Here is a 23422-nt window from a genome sequence, read left to right as displayed (position 1 = left end):
CAACAATAGAAGCAAGACCAATAATTTCATCCTTACTAGGCAATTCTTTATCATGGGGTTGTCTACGAAATTTAGATAAATTAAAATCATGAGACACATCCCCAAAACTTACAGTTACAATTTCTTTCTCACAGTCTATCTTAGCATTAACAGTGTTCAAGAAAGGTCTACCAAATATAATGGGACAAAAATCATCTTGTGGGGACCAAGAACAAGAAAATCAGTAGGGTATTTTATTTTCCCACACAAGACTTCAACATCTCTAACAATCCCAATTGGTGATATAATATCTCTATTGGCAAACTTTAATAGTAACATCAATATCTTGTATCTCAGTAGGTGCAATATCATTCATAATTTCTTGATATAAAGTAAAAGGAATTGCACTCACACTAGCACCCACATCACATAAGCCATGATAGCAATGATCTCCTATTTTAACAGAAACAACAGGCATGCGAACAATAGGTCTATGTTTATCTTTAATATCAGGTTTAGCAATCGTAGCAGCTTCAACATAGAAATAAATAGCATGCCCATCAATATTATCAACCAAGAGATCTTTAACCATAGCAATACTAGGTTCAACTTCAATTTGTTCAGGTGGTGTAGGTGTTCTAGTATAACTCTTATGAACAACAGCTGAAGCTTTAGCATGATCCTTTATCCTACTAGGAAAAGGTGGTTCTCAATATAAGCAGTAGGAACAACAGGATCAACATTATAAGTAATAGTTTCTTCTTCAACTTTAATAGGTTCCACTACTTTTACTTCAATGAGAGGATGATATTTAAACCACTTCTCTTTAGGGAGATCAACATGAGTAGCAAATGATTCACAGAAAGAAGCTACTATCTCAGAGTCAAGTCCATATTTAGTGCTAAATTCACGAAAAGCATCGGTATCCATAAAAGATTTAACACAATCAAACTTAAGGTTTATACCTGACTCATTACCTTCTCAAGTTCCCAATCTTCAGAGTTGCGTTTAATTCTTTCCAATAAATCCCATTTGAATTCAATAGTCTTCTTCATAAAAGAGCCAGTATAAGAAGTATCAAGCATGGATTTATCATTACGAGAAAGCCGAGCATAAAAATTCTGAATACTAATTTCTATGGAGAGCTCATGATTGGGGCATGAATATAACATTGACTTAAGCCTCCCCCAAGCTTGAGCGATACTTTCTCCTTCACAACGACAAAAATTATCAATATAATTCCGATCACGATGAACGAGATGCACATGATAAAACTTCTGATGAAATTCCAATTTCAATCGGTTATAGTTCCAAGATCCAATATCATCACATAGCCTATACCATGTCAATGCCTTTCCCTTCAAAGATAAAGGGAAGACCTTCTTCTTGACTTCATCCTCGGGAAAACCTGCAAGCTTAAATAATCCACAAACTTCATCCACATAGATTAGATGCATATCAGGATGTAATGTTCTGTCTCCTTCATGGGAAAGATATCTTCCAAGAAAGTCGCATCATTCGACTCCATGATTGTACCAACATGCATGTCAGATACCTCAGATTTTACAACCAAGAATCTATAACCTATGCTATGAAAAGCACATCCCAGGAAAACACAATCCACAGTTTTTGGTCCCAGCTTGCGCTTCTTCAGAATTGGCACATTGACTTTCGCCAAACAACCCCAGGTTCGTAGATAAGAGAACTTTAGCCTTTTCTTCTCCCATTCCTCGAATGGAGTTATCTCTTTGTTCTTTGTGGGAACCCGATTTAGGACATGACATGTAGTTAATATCGCCTTCCCCACCATGCCTTGGAGAGACCCGATGTGTCTAACATGGCGTTAACCAAATCAGTTAGAGTGTGGTTCTTTCTTTCGGCTACCCCATTTGACTGAGGTGAATAGGGAGGCGTCCTCTCATGGATTATACCATGTTCCGCACAAAAGGAATCAAATTCATTTGAGAAATACTCTCCACCCCGATTGGACCTAAGCCTCTTGATCTTTCGATCAAGTTGGTTTTCCGCTTCAGCTTTATAGATCTTGAAATAGTTCAAAGCCTCATCCTTAGATTTCAGAAGATACACATGGCAGTATCTATTGGATTCATCAATTAACGTCATGAAATATTTCTTTCCACCTTTTATCAAAATACCACTCATGTCACATAGATCTGAATGTATGAGCTCTAGTGGTGCAAGATTTCTCGTTTCCACAGTCGTGTGAGACTTACGAGGTTGCTTAGCTTGAACACAAACTTGACACATAGATCCCTTGACAATGGTGAAACCAGGGATTAAGTTCAATTTGGCTAGTCACGACATGCAACCAAAATTAACATGACAGAGACGCGAATGCCACACATTTGATTCACTATTGTTGCAAACATGATTAACAACTTTATTGCAAATGACTGACAAGGATAAATGGAACAGGCCTCCTGACTCATATCCTTTCCCAACAAAAGTTCCATACTTGGAGATTACAAATTTATTCGACTCAAAGACAAGCTTGTAGCCATCTCTACAGAGAAGAGATCCGCTAACAAGATTTTTATTAACGGAGGGGACAAAATGCGCGTCCTTCAGCCGCACGATCTTCCCCAAAGTAAACTTCAGATCGACCGTGCCAACACCACAGACAGAAGCACTTGAACCGTTGTCCATCAGCACGGTGGAAGTCCCTGCGGTATGATAAGATAAAAACATAGAAATATCACCGCATACATGCACATTAGCACCCGTGTCAACAACCAATCGGGAGAATGACTTACTGAAAGAATAGTGGGAAATATACCAGACCCAGCATCCTTCATGTTAGTGTCACTAATGACAACATTAGCGGTCTTGCCGCCTTTCCCAAGATGACGCTTGTCATAACGGTTAGGGAAACTAGGAGCCTAATGATCAGGATCCTCACACACATGACAAACCCCTTTCTTCTTGTCATTCTTGTTCTTGAAGTTGGTGTGTTGTACAACCTTGTTCTTCCCATCGAATTTTGCTTACCATCAAACTTGCCCTTGTTCTTGAACTTGTGGGGTGATGACCCACAAGTATAGGGGATCTATTGTAGTCCTTTCAATAAGTAAGAGTGTCGAACCCAACGAGGAGCAGAAGGAAATGACAAGCGGCTTTCAGCAAGGTATTCTCTGCAAGCACTGAAATTACCGGTAACAGATAGTTTTGTGATAAGATAATTCGTAACGGGTAACAAGTAACAAAAGTAACTAAGGTGCAGCAAGGTGGCCCAATCCTTTTTCTAGCAAATCACTAGTAGAAAAAGGTCCATTTGTCCCAGTTCGTAAGGGCCATTTGTCTCGGTTATTGAACCGGGACTAAAGTGTCGTTACTAATGCCCTAGGCCATTAGTCCTGATTCTTACATGAACTGGGACAGATGGGCCTCCACGTGGCCCGTGCGGCGAGCCCAGTCAGGAGGCCCTTTGGTCCCGGTTGGTGGCACCAACCGGGACCAATAGGCGTCCACGCGTCAGCAGCTGGCAGGAGCTGAGTTTTTTTTAAAAGGGGGTGGTTTAGGGATTTTGGGTGGTTAATTTAGGTGTTTCATATATTGTGTTATCTAGCTAATTAATAGAGAGAAGTTTCCTCTCTTATCTCCGTGCTTGGTCGACGTACGCTACGTATTATACGTATAGAGAGGACTCGACACGCTAGCTAGTAAGCAAATGAAGGAAACAGAAGATCGTCATGAACATATGCATACAGAGAGAAGTGATATCGACCACCTATCCTTCTCGGAGAGATTGGTCGAACAACAAGTTCTCGTATATCTATCCGACACTACTGGCTACATATATAGAATATAATTATCTCTTACAATATAATCTCCTAATTATATATGAACTCAAGGTCCACATGGTATTCTCCGTCTTTATCGATGACGTGGTCAAGAAAGAATGCCGCCAATTCCTCTTGAATTGCTCGCATACAATCTGCTGGTAGGAGTTCATCCCTTATCTGAAAGATCTAATTTGAAGAAGGGGGTCAATACATATATATATATATATATATATATATATATATGAATAAATGAAACTCAACACAAATGATGGTAATAAAATAAAATTGTGAATATTATTGCTACGCACTTCATATTGTTTGTCAGAGTAGCCCCGCTCACAGGTCGTGTGGCGAATGGACTCGCAAACGTAGTATCCACAGTAATCGTTCCCTTGTTCCTGCCACAACCACTTTACAAGAAATAGAGGTCAATCAAACTGATAAGCAAGCATGCTAAATGGTATTGATGAAACTAGCGCTTGAATCACTAGGAGATGCGCGGAACATGCTACTATAGTACTTACTTTCGGGTGTTTAAATTGCAGCTTCTTCGGCAGTCCCGGAGTTTTTGAGGTGAATTTTTTCCAAACCCTGCCAGACAAAGAAAAAAATTACTTGATATCAGGAAATGAACAAAGTTGCCGATATGGTGCGATAATGATCGATTTAACTTACTTCTCTAGAATTTTAGTCATGTCCGCATACTCCTTGGGATCTTTTCGTCTCGAGTCTAAGACGGTTACTAGTCCCTGGTCAAGCTTAATCTCTAGGAGAATATAGTGAAAGTTGTGCACGCATGCATAACTCATCAATTACATTACTATAACCTCGACTAATAAGGGAAACCGAATATGCACAAGACAGTAACACTCACTTGAAGTTGTAAGGAAAGAGTATTATAGCTTTGTTTTGATTTAATACAAACGATTGTAGCAACTTGGCCTCGGTATCTCTGGCCTGAAATTCAACCATATATGCATCTATGAGGTTTCTGTTAATGAACCCAATATCACCGATTTGTCTTTTCTTCATTTCGGCGATCTACTGGATAATATAGTGAGGATAATTAAAAATACATGCAGTGAAAGAGCTGACCTATATATAGAGACTTAATGACAGAAGTAGAACTACTTACAGACAGTAGCAAGTGACCGTTAATTTATCGAGGGCCTTTTGATTGAAAAACTGGAAGAACTACTCAAATGGAACATGCAACAGAACAATTCCAATGAGGTCATTCTCCTCTTTAACTCTCAGCGTCAAAATATTCGTCCCCCCAGACTCTCTGCAGGTTTTCATGTACCAATCATGGAATCTTCGCATCATAGTTGTTAGAGATCTTTCATCTTTGACGAGAGGCTTCCCGTACTCGTATCTGTGTTCGTCCACCTCCAAGAAATCATAATGTACATCATCGGGCAGGTAATCTCCAATATTGTTATAACCGGGCACCATCACCGGATAGTTAGCGACGATATTGCTAGACACCTGGAGCGGGGGGCACAATTGGTTCGCTTGTTCGCTGAGCTGGGCAATTTTTTTCCCAGCTCGTCATTCTGCTAACCTTTTATCACTGACAGTACTTCCCGACCGCTCCGCTTCGATAAATGACTTTTTAAGAATGCGCTCATAGTTGCCTTTCGGCGGAGACTTTGGTGGTTTCTTCAGGGCATCCAAAGTGCGCTTCGCTTTCACGGGATCTATCTTCTCCTCCGGAGGTGGATGTTTCTTTGCTTTCACCCCTTTAAAGAAGTTCGTCACTTCGGCTCGCACGATCTTCCTGGTTTCCTCCTCGGTCCTCTCGTATGGTAACTTCTCTGGAGTCTTCAGAGAAGGACCGAATCTGTATTGCCTCCCGCATGTGGCTGTACTGCTAGACGCCGGAGCAGATGGAGCGGCTGCGGCTGTCTTCTTTCATGCTTGCTTACGAGGCAGAGGAGAAGGACTACGACGTGCCGGAGCAGCCGGAGCGGCGGCGGGTCTCTTCCGCCCTTGCTGGTGAGGCGGAGAAGGAGGAGGCTGCTGGCTGCTCGGGCGCGCCGGCGCGGGTGGAGAAGGAGGCGGAGTGCCGCCACGCGCCGGAGAAGGAGGCTGAGTGCCCTGATCACTCACCGGAGGAGGAGGCGGAGGAGGAGGCGGAGTTCCCTGAATCGCCGGAGGAGGAGGAGGAGGAGGCGGAGGCGTCCAGTTCGGCAGGTTGATGAGCTCCTTCCGCCATAGGCATGGAGTCTTCAGAGAAGAACCCAGCCAAGACTCCCCTTCACCCGTAGGGTGGTCAGGCTCGAGGTCCTCAAATCTGTCCGTTATTTCATCCACCATCACCCTAGCATATCCTTCTGGAATCGGCCGGCAGTGGTAGGTTGCGCCAGGTTCAGTAGGTAAAATAGAGCCAACAGCCGCCTTGACTTTGAATTTCATCCATTGCGTCATAAGGTGGCAATGTTGAGACTCCGTGATAGCATCCACGGGGTAGCTAGCAGGAGCCATGAAGACAGGCTCCTGCTGAAGCAGCTCGGTGGAAGCCACGCTGCTTCTCCGCTGAGATGGCGGGGTAGCTTCGGGGGAAGCTTCGGCAGGTCGTTTGGTGCGATTTGCTTCTCGTTCCTCTATCGCTTGTACCCTTGCGTGCAGCGCCTGCAGTTGGGTATGCTCCACTTTCTTCCTCCTCTCCTGGCATTTGTAACCGCCTACGTCCGGAAACCCAGCCTTCCACGGAACGGAGCCTGGCGTGCCTCGTGTCCGTCCAGGTTGCTCAGGATTCCCGAGGGCCATTATGAGCTCGTCGTTCTCTCTGTCTGGAACGAACGTCCCTTGTTGGGCTGCATCGATATACTCCTGAAGCCTCGTGACTGGTATTCTCAGTTGCTCGTCCGTCCAAATGCACTTCCCTGATACAGGGTTCAAGGTTCCGCCAACCCTGAAGAACCAAGTCCGACAACGGTCTGGCCACCTCAATGTCTCTGGTTCGACCCCTTTATCAAGCAGGTCATTCTCAGCCTTGGCCCACAACGGCCGGGCTTTGAGGTAGCCACCTGACCCCGTGCGATGGTGAAGCTTCTTCTTCGCAGCATTCTTCTTGTTTGTCACTGACATCTTCTTACTCTTGTCCGATGTCTTGTGGGCCAAAAATGCGGGCCAGTGATCTCTGATCTTCTCATACCGGCCGATGAATTCTGGTGTCTCTTCTTTGTCGACAAACTTTTTCAGCTCATTCATCCACCTCCTGAATTGTTCTGCCATCTTCTTAAGAGCATGAGACTTGATCAATTGCTCTTTAACTGGCTTCTCCAGATCCTCCTCTGGTGGTAGGGTGAAATTTTCCTTCAGCGCGGTCCAAAGATCATCTTTCTGCATATCGGAGACATAAGACACCTCAGGGTCTTCTTTAGCCGGCTTAAACCATAGGTGGATGCTGATCGGGATCTTGTCCCTAACAAGAACCCCGCACTGAGTAGCAAATGCTTCCTTTGTCCGGATGGGTTCAATCGGCATGCCATCGCACGCGATTTCTATGATCTCAAACCTTTCATCCAAGCGCAACTTTTTCTTCGGGCCTCGTCTCTTTACCGAAGTTGTGCTCGATCCGGAGGGCTAGAAAAAAGAAGAAAGACGAGAGTTCATTAATATATGTGTACATACCAAAAAAAATTAATGCATCAATTAGCTAGCTATAGTCAGCACATGCTTAATTAATATATATACGTGGCCGGACTCCGTTCGGTCACCGGAGCCATCATCACGGTGTCCTTCTTGCACCGTCATGGGTCACCGGAGCCATCATGATCATGTCCTTCCTCCTCCATTGTTCGATAACCGTAGTCTGCTTCTTCACCCTGTTCTTCCAGACCATCGGTGTCGTTGAGAAACGAGAAGACGGCATCACTTCCGTGTGCGATTATGTCCCCCAACACCGCTTCTGTTGCTACATCTCGGGGGTCCATAGTTTCTGCAAATATTTACAACATGGCAATTATTATTCAAACATGATAGATGGATATATTATTGGCAAACTTTTGGAGTGGCCTCGATCAGCAACGCTTCAAGGGTTTGGGGTGGCCTCGACAACGCTTCAAGGGTTTGGGGTGGCCTCGACGACAACGCTCTTTTAACTTGGTAAATTTGGGTGGCCTCGAGAGAGTTTGTCGGGTAGGGGCGCGGCGGGAGGGGGTAGGAGACCGACATCGTTTTTTTCTAGGGTTTGGGTGTCCTCGACAGTTTTGGTCGAGCGAGAGGGCCGGGGGTGCTCCCGTGGTATAAGTTATCACGGTCGAGAGGGGGTCATATCGACAACGACATACCCGATAAAAAATAAGAAAAGGAAGAAGAAGAAAAAAAGAAGAAAAAAAAGAGGAGAAGAAGAAAGGAATAGAGGAGAAGAAGAAAAAAATAGAATATTTTCTTTTTTTTTCTTCTCCTCTATTCCTTTCTTCCTCTCCTCTCTTTTTTCTTCCTTTTTTCCTCTTCTTATTTATTTCTCCTCTTCTTCATATTTTTCTTTTCCTTCTTCCTAAACTAAACATAAACTAAAATAATCCTAAAACTAAACGAAACTTCTCCTCCTCCCTTTTTATTTCTTCTTCTTCTTTTTTTCATAGAATTTTTATTTCTTCTTCTTCTTTTTTTCATCCTAAAACTTTATGAACAAAATTACAACAGAAAAAAACAATCAAAATTCTATGAACAAAATAAAAATTCTATGAACAAAATTACAACAGAAAAAAATCCTATGAACAAAATTATAATAAAAAATCCTATGAACAAAATTACAATAAAAATTCTATGAACAAAAAAAAATTCTATGAACATAATAAAAATTCTTTGCATATGAACATACAAACATTTGCATATTCTACAATATCATCATCATATTCTACAATAATATCACCAAAAATCCTAACTTTTGCATATGAACATACATACATACATCATCATCATCTACTACTACTACTACAATATGAACAAAAAAATTTAATATATATGTGAACAGGGGGCCTGCTTCGTCGTCGGCGCCAGGGCGGGCAGCAGCGTCGGGGCGGGCAACGGCGTTGGGGCACGGGTGGGAAGGGGGAACGGCGCGGGCTCACACTACAGGCGAGCGGTGGCGAGGTCGGGGCAGGGCGCTCGGCGTGCGCGACGGCGCGGTCGGGGCAGGGTGCGGCGAGGCCGGGGCAGGGGCGACAACGACGACGGAGACGGCGGATGGGGGCGGACGGGGGCGGAAGCCTGGCGGCGTCAATGTCGTCGGCGTCATCGGGGCGGCAACTGCGAGATGAGAAGTGAAAATTTTCACAAGTCCTGCCTATATACCCAGGGCATTGCTCCCGGTTCGTAGCACCAACCGGGACCAATGCCCCCTTTAGTCCCGGTTGGTGCCACCAACCGTGACCAAAGGTCAGTTTTCGGAGCGGGAAGCGGCGGCCTTTGGTCCCGGTTGGTGGCACCAACCGGGACTAAAGGGGGGGCATTGGTTCCGGTTGGTGCCGTGAACCGGTACCAATGCACCCCTTTAGTTCCGGTTGGTGGCACCAACCGGGACTAAAGGCCCTATGCTGCCCGCGTCGCGGCCAAAACTTTAGTCCCACCTCGCTAGCTGAGAGAGCTCGATAGTGGTTTATAAGCGCTGCTGCACCAACCCTCTCGAGCTCCTCTCAACTACAGGCTTGCGGGCCTAATTTGTCACTATGTGCTTGTGGGCCTACTCGGCCTCCTGCGGGCCTGAATCCTGGCCCATGGTTGGGTTTCTAGTCGTATTCAGGCCGTCGTGGCCCAGTAGGTGGCACTTTTTTATTTTGTTGTTGTTTTATTTATTTTATTTTGTTTGTACTTACAACAAAAAACTTACTGTTGCTATTTTTATTTATTTTATTAAAGTTTATTTATTTTACTTTATTAAAGTTTATTTTGTTTCTACTTATTTATTTTATTAAAGTTTATTTTATTTTGGGTCTACTTATTTATTTTATTAAACTTTAACTTATTTTATTTTGTTTCTACTTATTTATTAAAGTTTATTTTGTTTCTTTCTGCTTTTCATGTTTTGAACAGAAAATACTTTGATAATTTCAGTGGCATGAATTTTATATAATTTTAGTTTAAAAAATACTAGAGGTTTATAAAAGCTTTTTAGTTCATTCCTTTTGCTATTAGAGTTTTATAGAAGTTTTTTAGTTAATTTTATTTTTGCATGGTATCATCATTTGACCCACATAGCATGTCCAAGAAAGTAGAGAGGGTTACAGCAAAAACTGGATGCACTTCGTGTACAAAACGGACAATCTCTTTCGAAGTATCAGGGTTTCATACGGAAACTCGTCTGTTACAAAGGGATTTCATTTTTTAACTTATTTGAACTCCAGAGTTTTTCTGTGTTCAAAATGCACCATTCAAAGCCACATCCTCAATTTTCAACCCTTTCTGACTTCACTTGTTATTTTTCATGCATTTACTGATTATTTTGAGCTATATGACCCTGAAATTGAAAAGCATTTCAAATGAACTCTGAAATGGTTGAAAGTTGGCATGGTATCATCATTTGATCCACATAGCATGTGCAAGAAAGTAGAGAGGGTTACGACAAAAACTGGATGCACTTCGTGTACAAAACGGACAATCTCTTTCGAAGTATCAGGGTTTCATACGGAAACTCGTCTGTTACAAAGGGATTTCATTTTTTTGAACTTATTTGAACTCCTGAGTTTTTCTGTGTCCAAAATGCACCATTCAAAGCCACATCATCAATTTTCAACCCTTTCTGACTTCATTTGTTATTTTTCATGCATTTACTGATTATTTTGAGCTATATGACACTGAAATTGAAAAGCATTTCAAATGAACTCTGAAAAGGTTGAAAGTTGGCATGGTATCATCATTTGACCCACATAGCATGTGCAAGAAAGTAGAGAGGTGTCACGCCCACGATGCGGCTATATCTCCCACGTGTCGAGGCACGACTTAGAGGCATAACCGCATAGTGGTTTTGTCGCAAGAAGGGTCATCTTCACACAATCCCATGTAATGAACAAGAATGGGATAAAGAGTTGGCTTACAATCGCCACTTCACACAATACATAAATATAATTCATACATCATCCAAAATACACACATATAGACCGGCTACGGTCAAATCCAGATGAAAATAAGACAACCCCAAATGCTAGATCCCCGATCGTCCCAACTGGGCTCCACTACTGATCATCAGGAAAAGACACATAGTAACGACCACGTTCCTCGTTGAACTCCCACTTGAGATCGACCCCATCATCTGCACTGGCATCGTCGGCACCTGGAACTGTTTTGGTAGAATCTGTGAGTCACGAGGACTCAGCAATCTCACACCCGCGAGATCAAGACTATTTAAGCTTATAGGAAAGCATGGTGTAATGAGGTGGAGCTGCAGCGGCAATAAGCATATATGGTGGCTAACATACGCAAAAGAGAGCGAGAAGAGAAGCAACGGAGCGGTCGTCTTCTAGCAATGACCAAGAAGTGATCCTGAACTCCTACTTACGTCATACATAACTCAGACCGTGTTCACTTCCCGGACTCCGCCGAGAAGAGACCATCACGGCTACACACACAGTTGATGAATTTTAATTGGGTCAAGTGACAAGTTCTCTACAACCGGACATTAACAAATTCCCATCTGCCTCATAACCGCGGGCACGGCTTTCGAAAGATAATACCCTGCAGGGGTGTCCCAACTTAGCCCATCATAAGCTCTCACGGTCAACGAAGGATAAACCTTCTCCCGGAAAGACCCGATCAGTCTCGGAATCCCGGTTTACAAGACATCTCGACAATGGTAAAACAAGACCAGCAAAGCCGCCCGAATGTGCCGACAAATCCCGATAGGAGCTGCACATATCTCGTTCTCAGGGCACACCGGATAAGTCAAGCTACGAGTAAAACCAGACCTTGAGTTTCCCCGAGGTGGCCCCGCGGGCTGCTCGGTTCGGACCAACACTCGAAGGAGCACTGGCCCGGGGGGGGTGTTAAAATAAAGATGACCCTCGGGCTCGCGAAAACCCGGGGGAAAAGGCTTAGGTGGAAAATGGTAAAACCAAGGTTGGGCCTTGCTGGAGGAGTTTTATTCAAGGCGAACTGTCAAGGGGGTCCCATAAATCACCCGACCGCGTAAGGAACGCAAACTCAAGGAACATAATACCGGTAAGACAGAAACTAGGGCGGCAAGAGTGGAACAAAACACCAGGCATAAGGCCGAGCCTTCCACCCTTTACCAAATATATAGATGCATTAATTAAATAAGAGATATTGTGATATCCCAACATATCCATGTTCCGACATGGAACAAACTTCAACTTCACCTGCAACTAGCAACGCTATAAGAAGGGCTGAGCAAAAGCGGTAGCATAGCCAAACAACGGTTTGCTAGGAAAGGATGGTTAGAGGCTGACATGGCAATATGGGAGGCATGATATAGCAAGTGGTAGGTAGCGAAGCATGGCAATAGAACGAACAACTAGCAAAGCAAAGATAGAAGTGATCTCGAGGGTATGGTCATCTTGCCTCCCGGACACGAACTCGTCTCCCGGCTCTACCCAAGACAAGAACACAAGCAACGGAACGACAATCAATCACGAGGAATGCACATGCAACATGATGCAAAACATGTATGATATGCAAGATATGATGTGCGATGCATATGCGTGCTCCGGAAGGAAAATGTTGAACAAGGCAGTAACTTGGCAAACCAAGCATGCCACTGGAAAGATGAGAAGATTTGGTCGAAATCGATATAAAGATCACCGGAAACGGATGCACGGTTTGCAAATGGCAAGCAAAACAAGAATGACACGAATCTGCGATTAACAACATGATAGCACTTAAAATGCAACAAGTAACAATGCTACAACACTCCAACATGATAACAAATCATATAGCAGTAATCTACAGGTGATGCTTGAGAAAAGATGAACACTGAGCTATGGCTAGTTCACAACATATCAAGCTCAAACAAGCATGCCAAAAGTTCAAAAGATAACAGGATCACAGACTTGTGAAAAACTGGACATGGCAGAAAACAGCATCAGGTAGCAATGTTCAGAGCATGAAATTAACATGGTACAGGAACTCAACATAGCAAAACAAGGCATGAAAGTATTCTACTAAATGCATATGACAAAAGTCCCTTAATGACCATAAACCAAAAAGGACCAAAAGATATGATGGTAAGCATGTAAACATAGCAAGTTCCGTTATCAGGTTCCAGACTTGGCAGAAAACAGAGCATGGCAGAAACAATAATATATGGGCAAGTTTGTGAGCTTGATGCACTCACCACAAAGCAATGCATGACAAACTAGCATACCTACAGCAAGATGGCATGTTTATGAAGCTAACCATGGCAAGAACAAAAGCATAGCATGTATGGATCAACTATAACAAGCTTGGCAAAAATGAATATCATGTTAAAGAATCTGCCAGAAATATTTTATAGTAAAAGTAGAGCAAGATTGAGTCATGCTATGGCACTCCATAATTGCAAACAAGGGCAGGAATGGATCAATTACAACAATAGCTACAAAACATCCTTACTGAACATCACCAAAATATGCATGGATCTCTCTGTAGCATCAAGTTTACATGGCAACAAAATAACAGCAGACAAAGACTTAGAGAAATCACTAAGTCCCTGAAATCAGAAACATTACGGAGCCTAGTTTGCATGCTTGTGCTAGTCACCACAGAGATCACAAAAATACATGGCATACACCCTTGGGAATATGGCATGGCATACAACAAAACACATGTAGAGCTCATGCCCATAAGATGCACAGATTTAAAGATACAAAAATGACAAATCTCCAAGTTCTGATAAGAACCAGCAGATAACAGCAACTAGCCCTCTTGCAACAGAGATTCGGGCATCAATATGTGCTCTAATGAACATGGTGAAATTGAACAAAATGAAGAGCATCACGCGACGAACAATTTGACATATTACACGCACGAAACGGATCTATATACAAGGAGTTATGAAGCTATGAACAGAGGCACTTGCTGACAAAATCAAAAGACTTGGGAAATTTAGAGGGGGCTCGGGAGAAAGTCAACCGCTACAGTGGGTGGATCCAGATCGGGGAACAGGAGCTCGGGCTCGGCCTCGGGTGCTCGCCGGCGATGGCCGGAGTAGGAGGGAGGCCGCGGTCGACGTCGGGGAAGGGCGCCGAGGAGGAGGCCGGAGGGACGCCGGCGGCGGCGGCCAGGGCGCGCGGCGGCGGCCGGTGGCGATGGCGCGGGCGGTGGCCGGTGAGTGCGGGCTCGGGGCGGCGGCGCCTGGCTCGGGCGGCGGCGAGCGAGTGCGGGCTCGGGCGGGCCCCGCCGGGGTCCGGCGGGCCGGCGGCGTGAGGAGGAAAGAGAGGGACAGGTGGCGGCGCGTGAGTGGCTGGAGGCGGCGGCGGCTTTGTCCGGCCGGCGTACGGACACGTACGGCGCGGCGCGAGGGAACGAGCTAGGGTTTGATCTGCGATTCGTTTTGGGAGGGGATGCTCTTTTATAGCTAGAGGGAGCTAGGAGGCTCCAAATGCGGTGCGGTTTTCGCCCACACGATCGTGATCGAACGACCTAGGACATGGAAGAGAGTTTGGTGGGTTTTGGGATAATTTTTAGGGGGGTTTTTGCTGCACACACAAATGGACCTTGCGGATGCCCGGTTAACCGTTGGAGTACCAAACGACCTCCAAATGGAACGAAACTTGACCGGTGGTCTCCGGGTGGTATATTAAGGCCACTTGACAAGCCTCGGTCCCTTTCGAGAATGTTTGACACCCGCACACGAAAGAAAACAAGAGGGGTGCACCGGAGGAGATTGGAGCGCCGGATTGCAAAACGGACAACGGGGAAAATGCTTGGATGCATGAGACGAACACGTATGCAAATGCAATGCACATGATGACATGATATGAAAATGCATGACATTACAAAATGCAAAACGAAAGACAAAACCCGACCACGGTGGGAAAATCATAACACATAGCCGAAAATGGCAAGAGTCGGAGTTACAAATATGGAAAGTTACATCCGGGGTGTTACAACACTCCACCACTACAAGAGGATCTCGTCCCGAGATTTAGGACTGAAAGAACTCCGGATATTCGGAACGGAGATGGTCCTCGCGTTCCCAGGTGGCTTCTCGGTCGGAATGGTGCGACCACTTCACTTTCAGGAATTTGATTGACTTGTTGCGAGTCTTGCGCTCAGTTTCTTCAAGAATAGCAACGGGGTGCTCATGATAAGACAAATCTTCTTGGAGGTCAATCTCTTCGAAGTTGATAGTGCGCTCAGGCGTCTTGAAGCACTTGCGGAGCTGTGACACGTGGAACACATCGTGCACGTTCGCGAAGTTGGAAGGAAGCTCAAGTTGATAGGCGAGGTCGCCTCTTTTGCCAGTGATCTTGAAAGGACCCACGTATCTAGGGGCAAGCTTCCCTTTGATACTGAATCGACTAGTGCCTTTCATTGGAGAGACGCGGAGGTAGACATGGTCTCCGATCTCGAAAGCCAAATCACAGTGCTTACTATCATAGTAACTCTTCTGGCGCGATTGCGCGGCTTTGAGATTATCATGGATGACTTTACACATTTCTTCAGCTTCAGTGATTAAGTCATTGCCAAGAAGTTGGCGTTCACCCGTCTCAGACCAATTAAGAGGAGTACGACACTTTCTGCCATAGAGAATCTCGAATGGGGCCTTGCCCGAACTCGCTTGGAAGCTGTTGTTGTAGGAGAATTCAGCATATGGAAGACAATCTTCCCATTTCATGCCAAAGGAAATGACACAAGCCCTGAGCATATCTTCAAGAATTTGATTGACTCGCTCGACTTGGCCAGTAGTTTGAGGATGGAAAGCTGTGCTGAAGCGAATGTTTGTGCCCATGGCCTTCTGGAAGGAGTCCCAGAACTTAGAGGTGAAGATGCTTCCACGATCTGAAGAAATCAATTGTGGAATGCCGTGCAAGGAGACAATTCTAGAGGTGTATATCTCTGCCAGCTGGGCTGCTGTGATGGATTCTTTGATTGGAAGGAAATGAGCCACTTTAGAGAGCTTGTCGATGACAACGAAGATAGCATCATTTCCGCGCTTGGACTTTGGAAAACCAGTCACGAAGTCCATTTCGATATGATCAAACTTCCATTCTGGGATAGCAAGAGGTTGGAGGAGACCAGCTGGTCGTTGGTGTTCTGCTTTCACTCTTCGACAGACATCACATTCATTCACGAATTGAGCGATTTCTCGCTTCATTCGAGTCCACCAATACGACTGCTTGAGGTCATGGTACATCTTCGTACTTCCAGGATCAATGGAAAGGAGAGAATTGTGCGCCTCGTTCATAATGACTTTCCTTAGATCACCTTTAGGAACCACAATCCGGTCCTCGAAGAATAAAGTGTCTCTGTCATCAATGCGATAGCACTTGTATTTGGAAAGACCCTTGTCGATACCACGTTTCACCTTCTTCACCATGGCATCAATTAGTTGTGCCTCACGAATTTGATCTTCCAAAGTAGGAGAGACTATGAGGTTGGCAAGAAAGCCTTGAGGAACAATTTGGAGATTCAGCTTGCGGAAAGCTTCACAAAGATCCGGTTGGAAAGGCTTGAGAATTAAGCTGTTGCAATAAGCCTTCCTGCTTAAAGCATCTGCAATGACATTTGCCTTGCCTGGAGTATATTCAATACTCGGATTGTACTCTTGAATCATTTCGACCCATCGAGTCTGCCTGAGGTTGAGGTTGGGCTGAGTGAAGATATACTTGAGACTCTTGTGATCAGTGAATATGTCCACTTGTCTTCCCAACAAGAGATGTCTCCACGTTATTAATGCATGGACAACTGCCGCCAACTGAAGATCGTGAGTGGGGTAGTTCTTCTCGTTGGGCTTCAACTGACGAGAGCTATAGGCCACAACTTTCTTCTCTTGCATTAACACAACACCGAGCCCTTGGAGAGAAGCATCACAGAAAACTTCAAACGGCTTGGATTCATCAGGAGGAGTCAAGACAGGAGCTGTGACAAGTTTCTCTTTGAGAGTGTTGAAAGCAACGTCACACTCAGGAGACCAGACATACTTCACATGCTTCTGGAGGAGGTTGGAAAGAGGCTTTGCAATCTTGGAGAAATTATCAACGAATCTTCGGCAATAGCTTGCAAGACCAAGAAAACTTCGTGTACAAAAAGGACAATCTCTTTCGAAGTATCAGGGTTTCATACGGAAACTCGTCTGTTACAAAGGGATTTCATTTTATTGAACTTATTTGAACTCCAGAGTTTTTCTGTGTTCAAAATGCACCATTCAAAGCCACATCATCAATTTTCAACCCTTTCTTACTTCATTTGTTATTTTTCATGCATTTACTGATTATTTTGAGCTGTAAGACCCTGAAATTGATAAGTGACCAAATTAATAGAAGTTCATCATCACATTAAAACCAAAGTACATACATAGTTCTCATTCAACAACATATAGCTCTCCAGAGCATCTAATTAAACCATACATTGAAATTATGTAAAACATTTCAATGCAACAAGAAATGCGATCATAATCGCAACCAAGGTAACAATTGATCCAACTGCATAATGATACCAAGCCTCGGTATGAATGGCATAATTTCTAATCTTTCTAATCTTCAACCGCATTGCATCCATCTTGATCTTGTGATCATCGACGACATCCGCAACATGCAACTCCAATATCATCTTCTCCTCCTCAAATTTTTTTATTTTTTCCTTCAAGTAATTGTTTTCTTCTTCCACTAAACTTAACCTCTCGACAATAGGGTCGGTTGGAATTTCCGGTTCAGCCACCTCCTAGATAAATAAAATATATGTCACGTTGGTCGGCATAATTGTCATAAACAATAAATGAACCAAATAGTTATAAAAAGATAATATATACCACATCCGAATCATAGACAGGACGAGGGCCGACGGGGGCGGATACCAAAACCATCGCACTATATAATAACAAGGAATAATAAAAGTAAGAAAATTAGACAAGTATCTATCTGAAGTAAGATTTTTTTCTTTCAGAATGAAGATAAGAACAAGAGGCTCACATCGGTGGTGCCAGCGACGTGATCGGCGCGGGCGATCGACGGCGGTGAAGACGGGGACGGGACGTGACGGACCGCTAAACCTGGACAAATCTCGGGGAAAATGGAGCTCAGAGGTCGAGTTTCGAGAGGAGAAAGATAAACTAGTGTGGCTCAGACATTTCATCGAACACCTCATGTGCATAGGAGGTGAGCTAGAGCACCCAAATGCCCTCCCCTCGCCGGCCAGAAAAAACATAGCACTCTGGAGTGCTCTACTGTGGCGATGGGGTATATATAGGCAGCTCATCTGTCCCGGTTCAAGCCAAGAACCGGGACCAATGGTTGTGGGCCAGGAGCGATGCCCATTAGTCCGGTTCGTGCCTAGAACCGGGACAAATGGGTCCACACGAACCGGGACCAATGCCCACAAGGCACCGGCCGGCCCCCTGGGCTCACGAACCGGGTCGAATGCCCCCATTGGTCCCGGTTCGTGGACAAACCGGGACTAATGGCCTGTCCAGGCCCGAATGAAAGCCCTGTTTTCTACTAGTGAAGGACAAGCCTGGACGAACTCTTATATAATGCAAAGCGCTCCCGAGGACACATGGGAATTACCGTCAAGCTAGTTTTCATCATGCTCCTGTGATTCACGTTCGTTACTTTGATAATTTGACATGTGGGTGGACCGGTGCTTGGGTGCTGTCCTTACTTGGACAAGCCTCCCACTTATGATTAACCCCTCTCGCAATCATCCGCAACTACGAAAGTAGAATTAAGATAAATCTAACCATAGCATGAAACATATGGATCCAAATCAGCCCCTTACGAAGCAACGCATAAACTAGGGTTTAAGCTTCTATCACTCTAGCAACCCATCATCTACTTATTACTTCCCAATGCCTTCCCCTAGGCCCAAATCATGGTTAAGTGTCATATGTAGTGGATGTTCACATAACACCACTAGAAGAGAGACAACATACATCTCATCAAAATATCGAACGAATACCAAATTCACATCATTACTTATAACAAGACTTCTCCCATGTCCTCAGGAACAAACGTAACTACTCACAAAGCATATTCATGTTCATAATCAGAGGTGTATTAATTATCATTAAGGATCTGAACATATGATCGTCCACCGAATAAACTAACTAGCATCAACTACAAGGAGTAATCAACACTACTAGCAACCCACGGGTACCAATCCGAGGTTTTGAGACAAATATCGGATACAAGAGGTGAACTAGGGTTTGACAGGAGATGGTGCTGGTGAAGATATTGATGGAGATTGACCCCCTCTCGATGAGAGGATCGTTGGTGATGACGATGGCTTTGATTTCCCCCTCCGGGGGGGGGGGGGAGTTTCCCTGATAGAACAGCTCCACCGGAGCCCTAGATTGGTTGTCCCCAAGTTCCGCCTCGAGACGGAGGTGCTTCGTCCCGAAAGCTTCCTCTTGATTTTTTCCAGGTCAAAACACATCATATAGCAGAAGATGGGCTCCGGGGGCGTGCCAGGTGGGCCACAAGGCAGGGGGCGCACCAGGGGGGTAGGGCACGCCCCCCACCATTGTGGTTGCCTGGTAGTCCCCTCTGGTATTTTCTTCGCCAATTTTTTTATTAATTTCAAAACAATCCTCAGAAGATGGGCTCCAGGGGCGTGCCAGGTGGGCCACAAGGCAGGGGGCGCACCAGGGGGTAGGGCACGCCCCCCACCCTTGTGGTTGCCTGATGGTCCCCTCTGGTATTTTCTTCGCCCAATATTTTTTATTAATTTCAAAACAATTCTCCGTAAATTTTCAGGACTTTTGGAGTTGTGCATATATGTCTCTAATATTTGCTCCTTTTCCAGCCCAGAATTCCAATTGTCGGCATTCTCCCTCTTCATGTAAACCTTGTAAAATAAGAGAGAAAAGGCATAAGTATTGTACCAAAATAGGCAATAACAGCCCATAATACAATAAATATCAATATAAAAGCATGATGGAAAATGGACGTATCATGGGGCTGGAAGTTTTTATTTTGTTATAGATTGGCACTAGGTCCTCCTTCAATACCTCGAGCACGTGTGTCTTTTGCTCTCGCTTTTTCTTCCACATCAAGAGTACCAATGAGATCCGAAATGGAAAACTCCTGCCTCTTATGCTTCAGTAAGGTAGCAAAGTTCCTCCACGAGGGAGGAAGTTTAGTGATGATGCCTCCGGCAACTAACTTGTGCGGTAACATACAATTGAAGTGCTCAAGTTCTCTAGCAAATGACTGTATCTCGTGAGCTTGCTCAACCATGGAGCGCTCATCAGTCATCCTGTAGTCGTAGAATTGCTCCATGATGTACAGCTCAGTGCCGGCATCCGAGACCCCAAACTTGGCCTCGAGTGCATCCCACATATCTTTTCCATTGTCAATTGATGCATAAGCATTAACTATGTTCTCATCAAGAACACTCAAGAGAGCAGCCTTAAACAGGGTATCCATTTTCTGAAAAGCTTGTTCCTGTTGAGCAACATAATCTCCTTCAGGTTTGCCAAGGGTGGCGTCATAGTAACTCATGGTTTGAAACCATAGTGGATACCCTCAAACATAGGAGGTCTCATGGAAGCAGCAAAACCTCTCGGGGTAAATTGCCTATAATAAGGTTTTTTGATTGTCGGAAATATGACTATAATAGTAGAGATGGAACTAGTCATGTAATCTAGCAGAGTGTAAGCAAATAGCATCTGCACATGTGAACTAGAACAGAACATATGCAGAACAGTGGCTAGAACACGAAAACTACCACCCCAAAACGTTAAGGGGCGCTCAACCCCACTCAGAAAAAGTTTCCCGCCGGACGACTCGTAGGGGGTGAAAAGGGCCCTGACTCCATCCCAAATAGTGTACTACTATCAGCCCTACCAGGCAATATCTACCTACACAAGCTCGATCAGGAGATAGGGAGGATCCGGCAGAAGCACGAAATTCCCCTTGTAGTGAAAATAAGATCGGTTCTATTAAGAATAGGTCGTTGTATTGATGACCAAGAAAAGTATGGAAAAGAAGCAAGCTTCAACGCTCCCCAAGACAACAGAGCCCTCATAGTGGGGAGGGTAAAGAGCATCCAATGCAAAGCGACCTTTCATTCCCTTGTTTCGTCGTGGCACCCCCCCCCCACAAGCACCCCCAGGCGAAGGGGAGACCAGAAAACGCCTTTCATTTTCCCCCCTTCAGCGGCCCTAGCCGCCTTCCTTAACAAGCTGTCGAGCCTCCTTTGCGCCGCCTTCCTCATAGAAGCCGCTGGGTTGACCCCGAAGGCCGAATTCAATGGTAGAGAAGGCTTTAATAAGAATTTGGCCATAAGAGACCTTCTTAAGTATTGCAAAAGAAGGGGCCTGCTGATAGAGCTGGGCGGGGAGGCGATACTAGTTATCAGGTCAGAGAGAGGCCTGGCCCGTAAGCTGGCCCCCTTTAAAAGCCATTCCTTATTAATAAGGATTTGTTACGCGCGATATGCCGACGACTTACTACTGGGAATCGTGGGTGCCGTATTTCTTCTCATAGAAATACAAAAACGTATCACCCACTTCCTACAATCCGGTCTGAACCTTTGGGTAGGCTCTGCAGGATCAACAACCATAGCTGCATGGAGTACGGTAGAATTCCCCGGTACGGTCATTCAGGAAGTCCCCCCGAGGATGACTCCCATACAATTCTTGCGAGAGCTGGAGAAGCGTCTATGGGTAAAGCACCGTATCCATATAACTGCCTGCCACCTACGCTCCGCCATCCATTCCAAGTTTAGGGACCTAGGTTATAGTATCCCTATCAAAGAGCTGACGAAGGGGATGAGCGGAAGAGGTCGTCTACTGGACGCGGTTCAACTAGCGGAGACTCTTGGAAAAGATGGACTAAAAAGTCCCCAAGTTAGCGTATTATGGGGGACCGTCAAGCACATCCGGCAAAGATCGAGGGGGATCTCATTGTTGCATAGCTCAGGTCAGAGTAAGTTGCCATCAGGCGTTCAACAGACAGTCTCACAATCGAGCATGAGTGTCCTGAAGAAGAAATTGTATACTCCCTTTGGTCGGAAGGCGGCGGGGGAAGGAAGGGGACACTGGGCGGGATCTTTCAGCAGCGAATTCCCCATACAAATAGAGGCGCCTATCAAAAAGATACTCCGAAGGCTTCGGGATCGAGGTCTCGTTAGCCGAAGAAGACCCAGGCCAATCCACGTGGCCTCTTTGACCAACGTCAGTGACAGAGACATAGTAAATTGGTCCGCGGGCATCGCGATAAGTCCTCTGTCCTACTACAGGTGCTGCGACAACCTTTACCAAGTCCGAACGATTGTCAACTACCAGTTCCGCTGGTCCGCTATATTCACCCTAGCCCACAAGCACAAATCTTCGGCGCAGAATATAATCCTAAAGTACCCCAAAGACTCACATATAGTCAATCAAGAAGGTGGTAAGACCCTTGCTGAGTTCCCAAACAGCATAGAGCTTGGGAAGCTCGGACTTGGTCAAGATTCGAACAACAATGAAGCACTCAACTACATGTTTAATAAGTAGTTTTCTTTTTCTATTTGGATTTTAGCGAACAGGCGTTTACATGAGATTAGTTGAGTAGGCTTGCCTTATCTGCTATAAGATAGCTAGTTGTGGGGCTTTCGAAAAAAAGGCTGAAGGCTTCGCAATCGCTCATGGCTTGTATTGTAGTCGTAGTCTTGTAGTCGGCCCTCCATGCCTCTTTAGTCTTTCTAATCCTGAGGCCTTTTTCCTTCATTCATTTTGCGGTAGCTTACACGTCAGAAAAATAGAACCTTTCCGGCCCGGAAGATCGCTGCTTCGCTTTTGGCGACTAGCTTCTACCCACAATGGCTAAAGCTACCTTGAATCAATCAATGAATGAATGATTCGTAACCCCCATGGGTTCGAGGACCTGTTGGTCAAAGGAAAAGGGGGGTCCAGATTCCAGGACGGAGCCGTATGAGGCAAGAGTCTCACGTACGGTTCCTTTGAGAAGGGTGTGATACCACCACCTATCAGGCCCGACGAGTGGTCCACGGAGCTGCATCCCTACTCATCCGGTCTATGCACATCGCTCTTTCCAAGAGGTTGGCTGCCTATCCTAGATCTTCCCATTTCCAAAAAGATCCCTTGTTCGATCTGGTTTAGTATCAAGGTTCTTCTTTTTCTGTTTCTATATATATGGGTCCGTGCAGCATTTCCACGATATCGTTATGATCAATTAATGGGACTTGGCCAGAAAGTGTTCTTGCCTCTATCATTAGCTCGGGTAGTCCCTGTTTCAGGTGTTTCAGTCACCTTTCGATGGCTCCCTTAATGTATGTGCCAGGAAGTTTCTTCTGAAGGGGGCTACTCCCCGAAAATGCCCCGCCCCTTGTTCGTTTGCCGTTGGGGATTCATTGCTCGTTCTGTGGTTATAAGTAACGTAGCCAGCCTAATTTCTAGAATAGGGCTGCGGGCAGGAGGGCTTTGTTTGTGCAATCTTGCTCGCAACACCCTCTCCTCCGACGAACCTGCGATCGCCGCCTCTAACTGAATGCTCAACTGAGGTCATGTACAACAACCTTAACCGCACAAGCCT

The 23422-nt window shown here is 45.1% G+C and overlaps 1 protein-coding gene across 1 annotated transcript; it reads left to right on the top strand.

Moving 5' to 3' along the window:
* Positions 1 to 14032: 14032 nt before the first annotated feature.
* LOC141043065 (uncharacterized) lies at positions 14033 to 22628 on the top strand. The gene is made up of 2 exons (XM_073511983.1): positions 14033 to 14051; positions 20630 to 22628. The coding sequence occupies exons 1-2, from the start codon at positions 14033 to 14035 to the stop codon at positions 22381 to 22383; spliced, it is 1773 nt and encodes a 590-aa protein (XP_073368084.1). The 3' UTR covers positions 22384 to 22628.
* Positions 22629 to 23422: the final 794 nt, after the last annotated feature.

The sequence above is a fragment of the Aegilops tauschii genome, chromosome 3 (assembly GCF_002575655.3).
Source record: "Aegilops tauschii subsp. strangulata cultivar AL8/78 chromosome 3, Aet v6.0, whole genome shotgun sequence".
In the NCBI taxonomy this organism is placed as follows: Eukaryota; Viridiplantae; Streptophyta; class Magnoliopsida; order Poales; family Poaceae; genus Aegilops; species Aegilops tauschii.
Note: the sequence above shows the minus strand (reverse complement) of the source record. Positions and strands in the feature narration are given on the sequence as shown.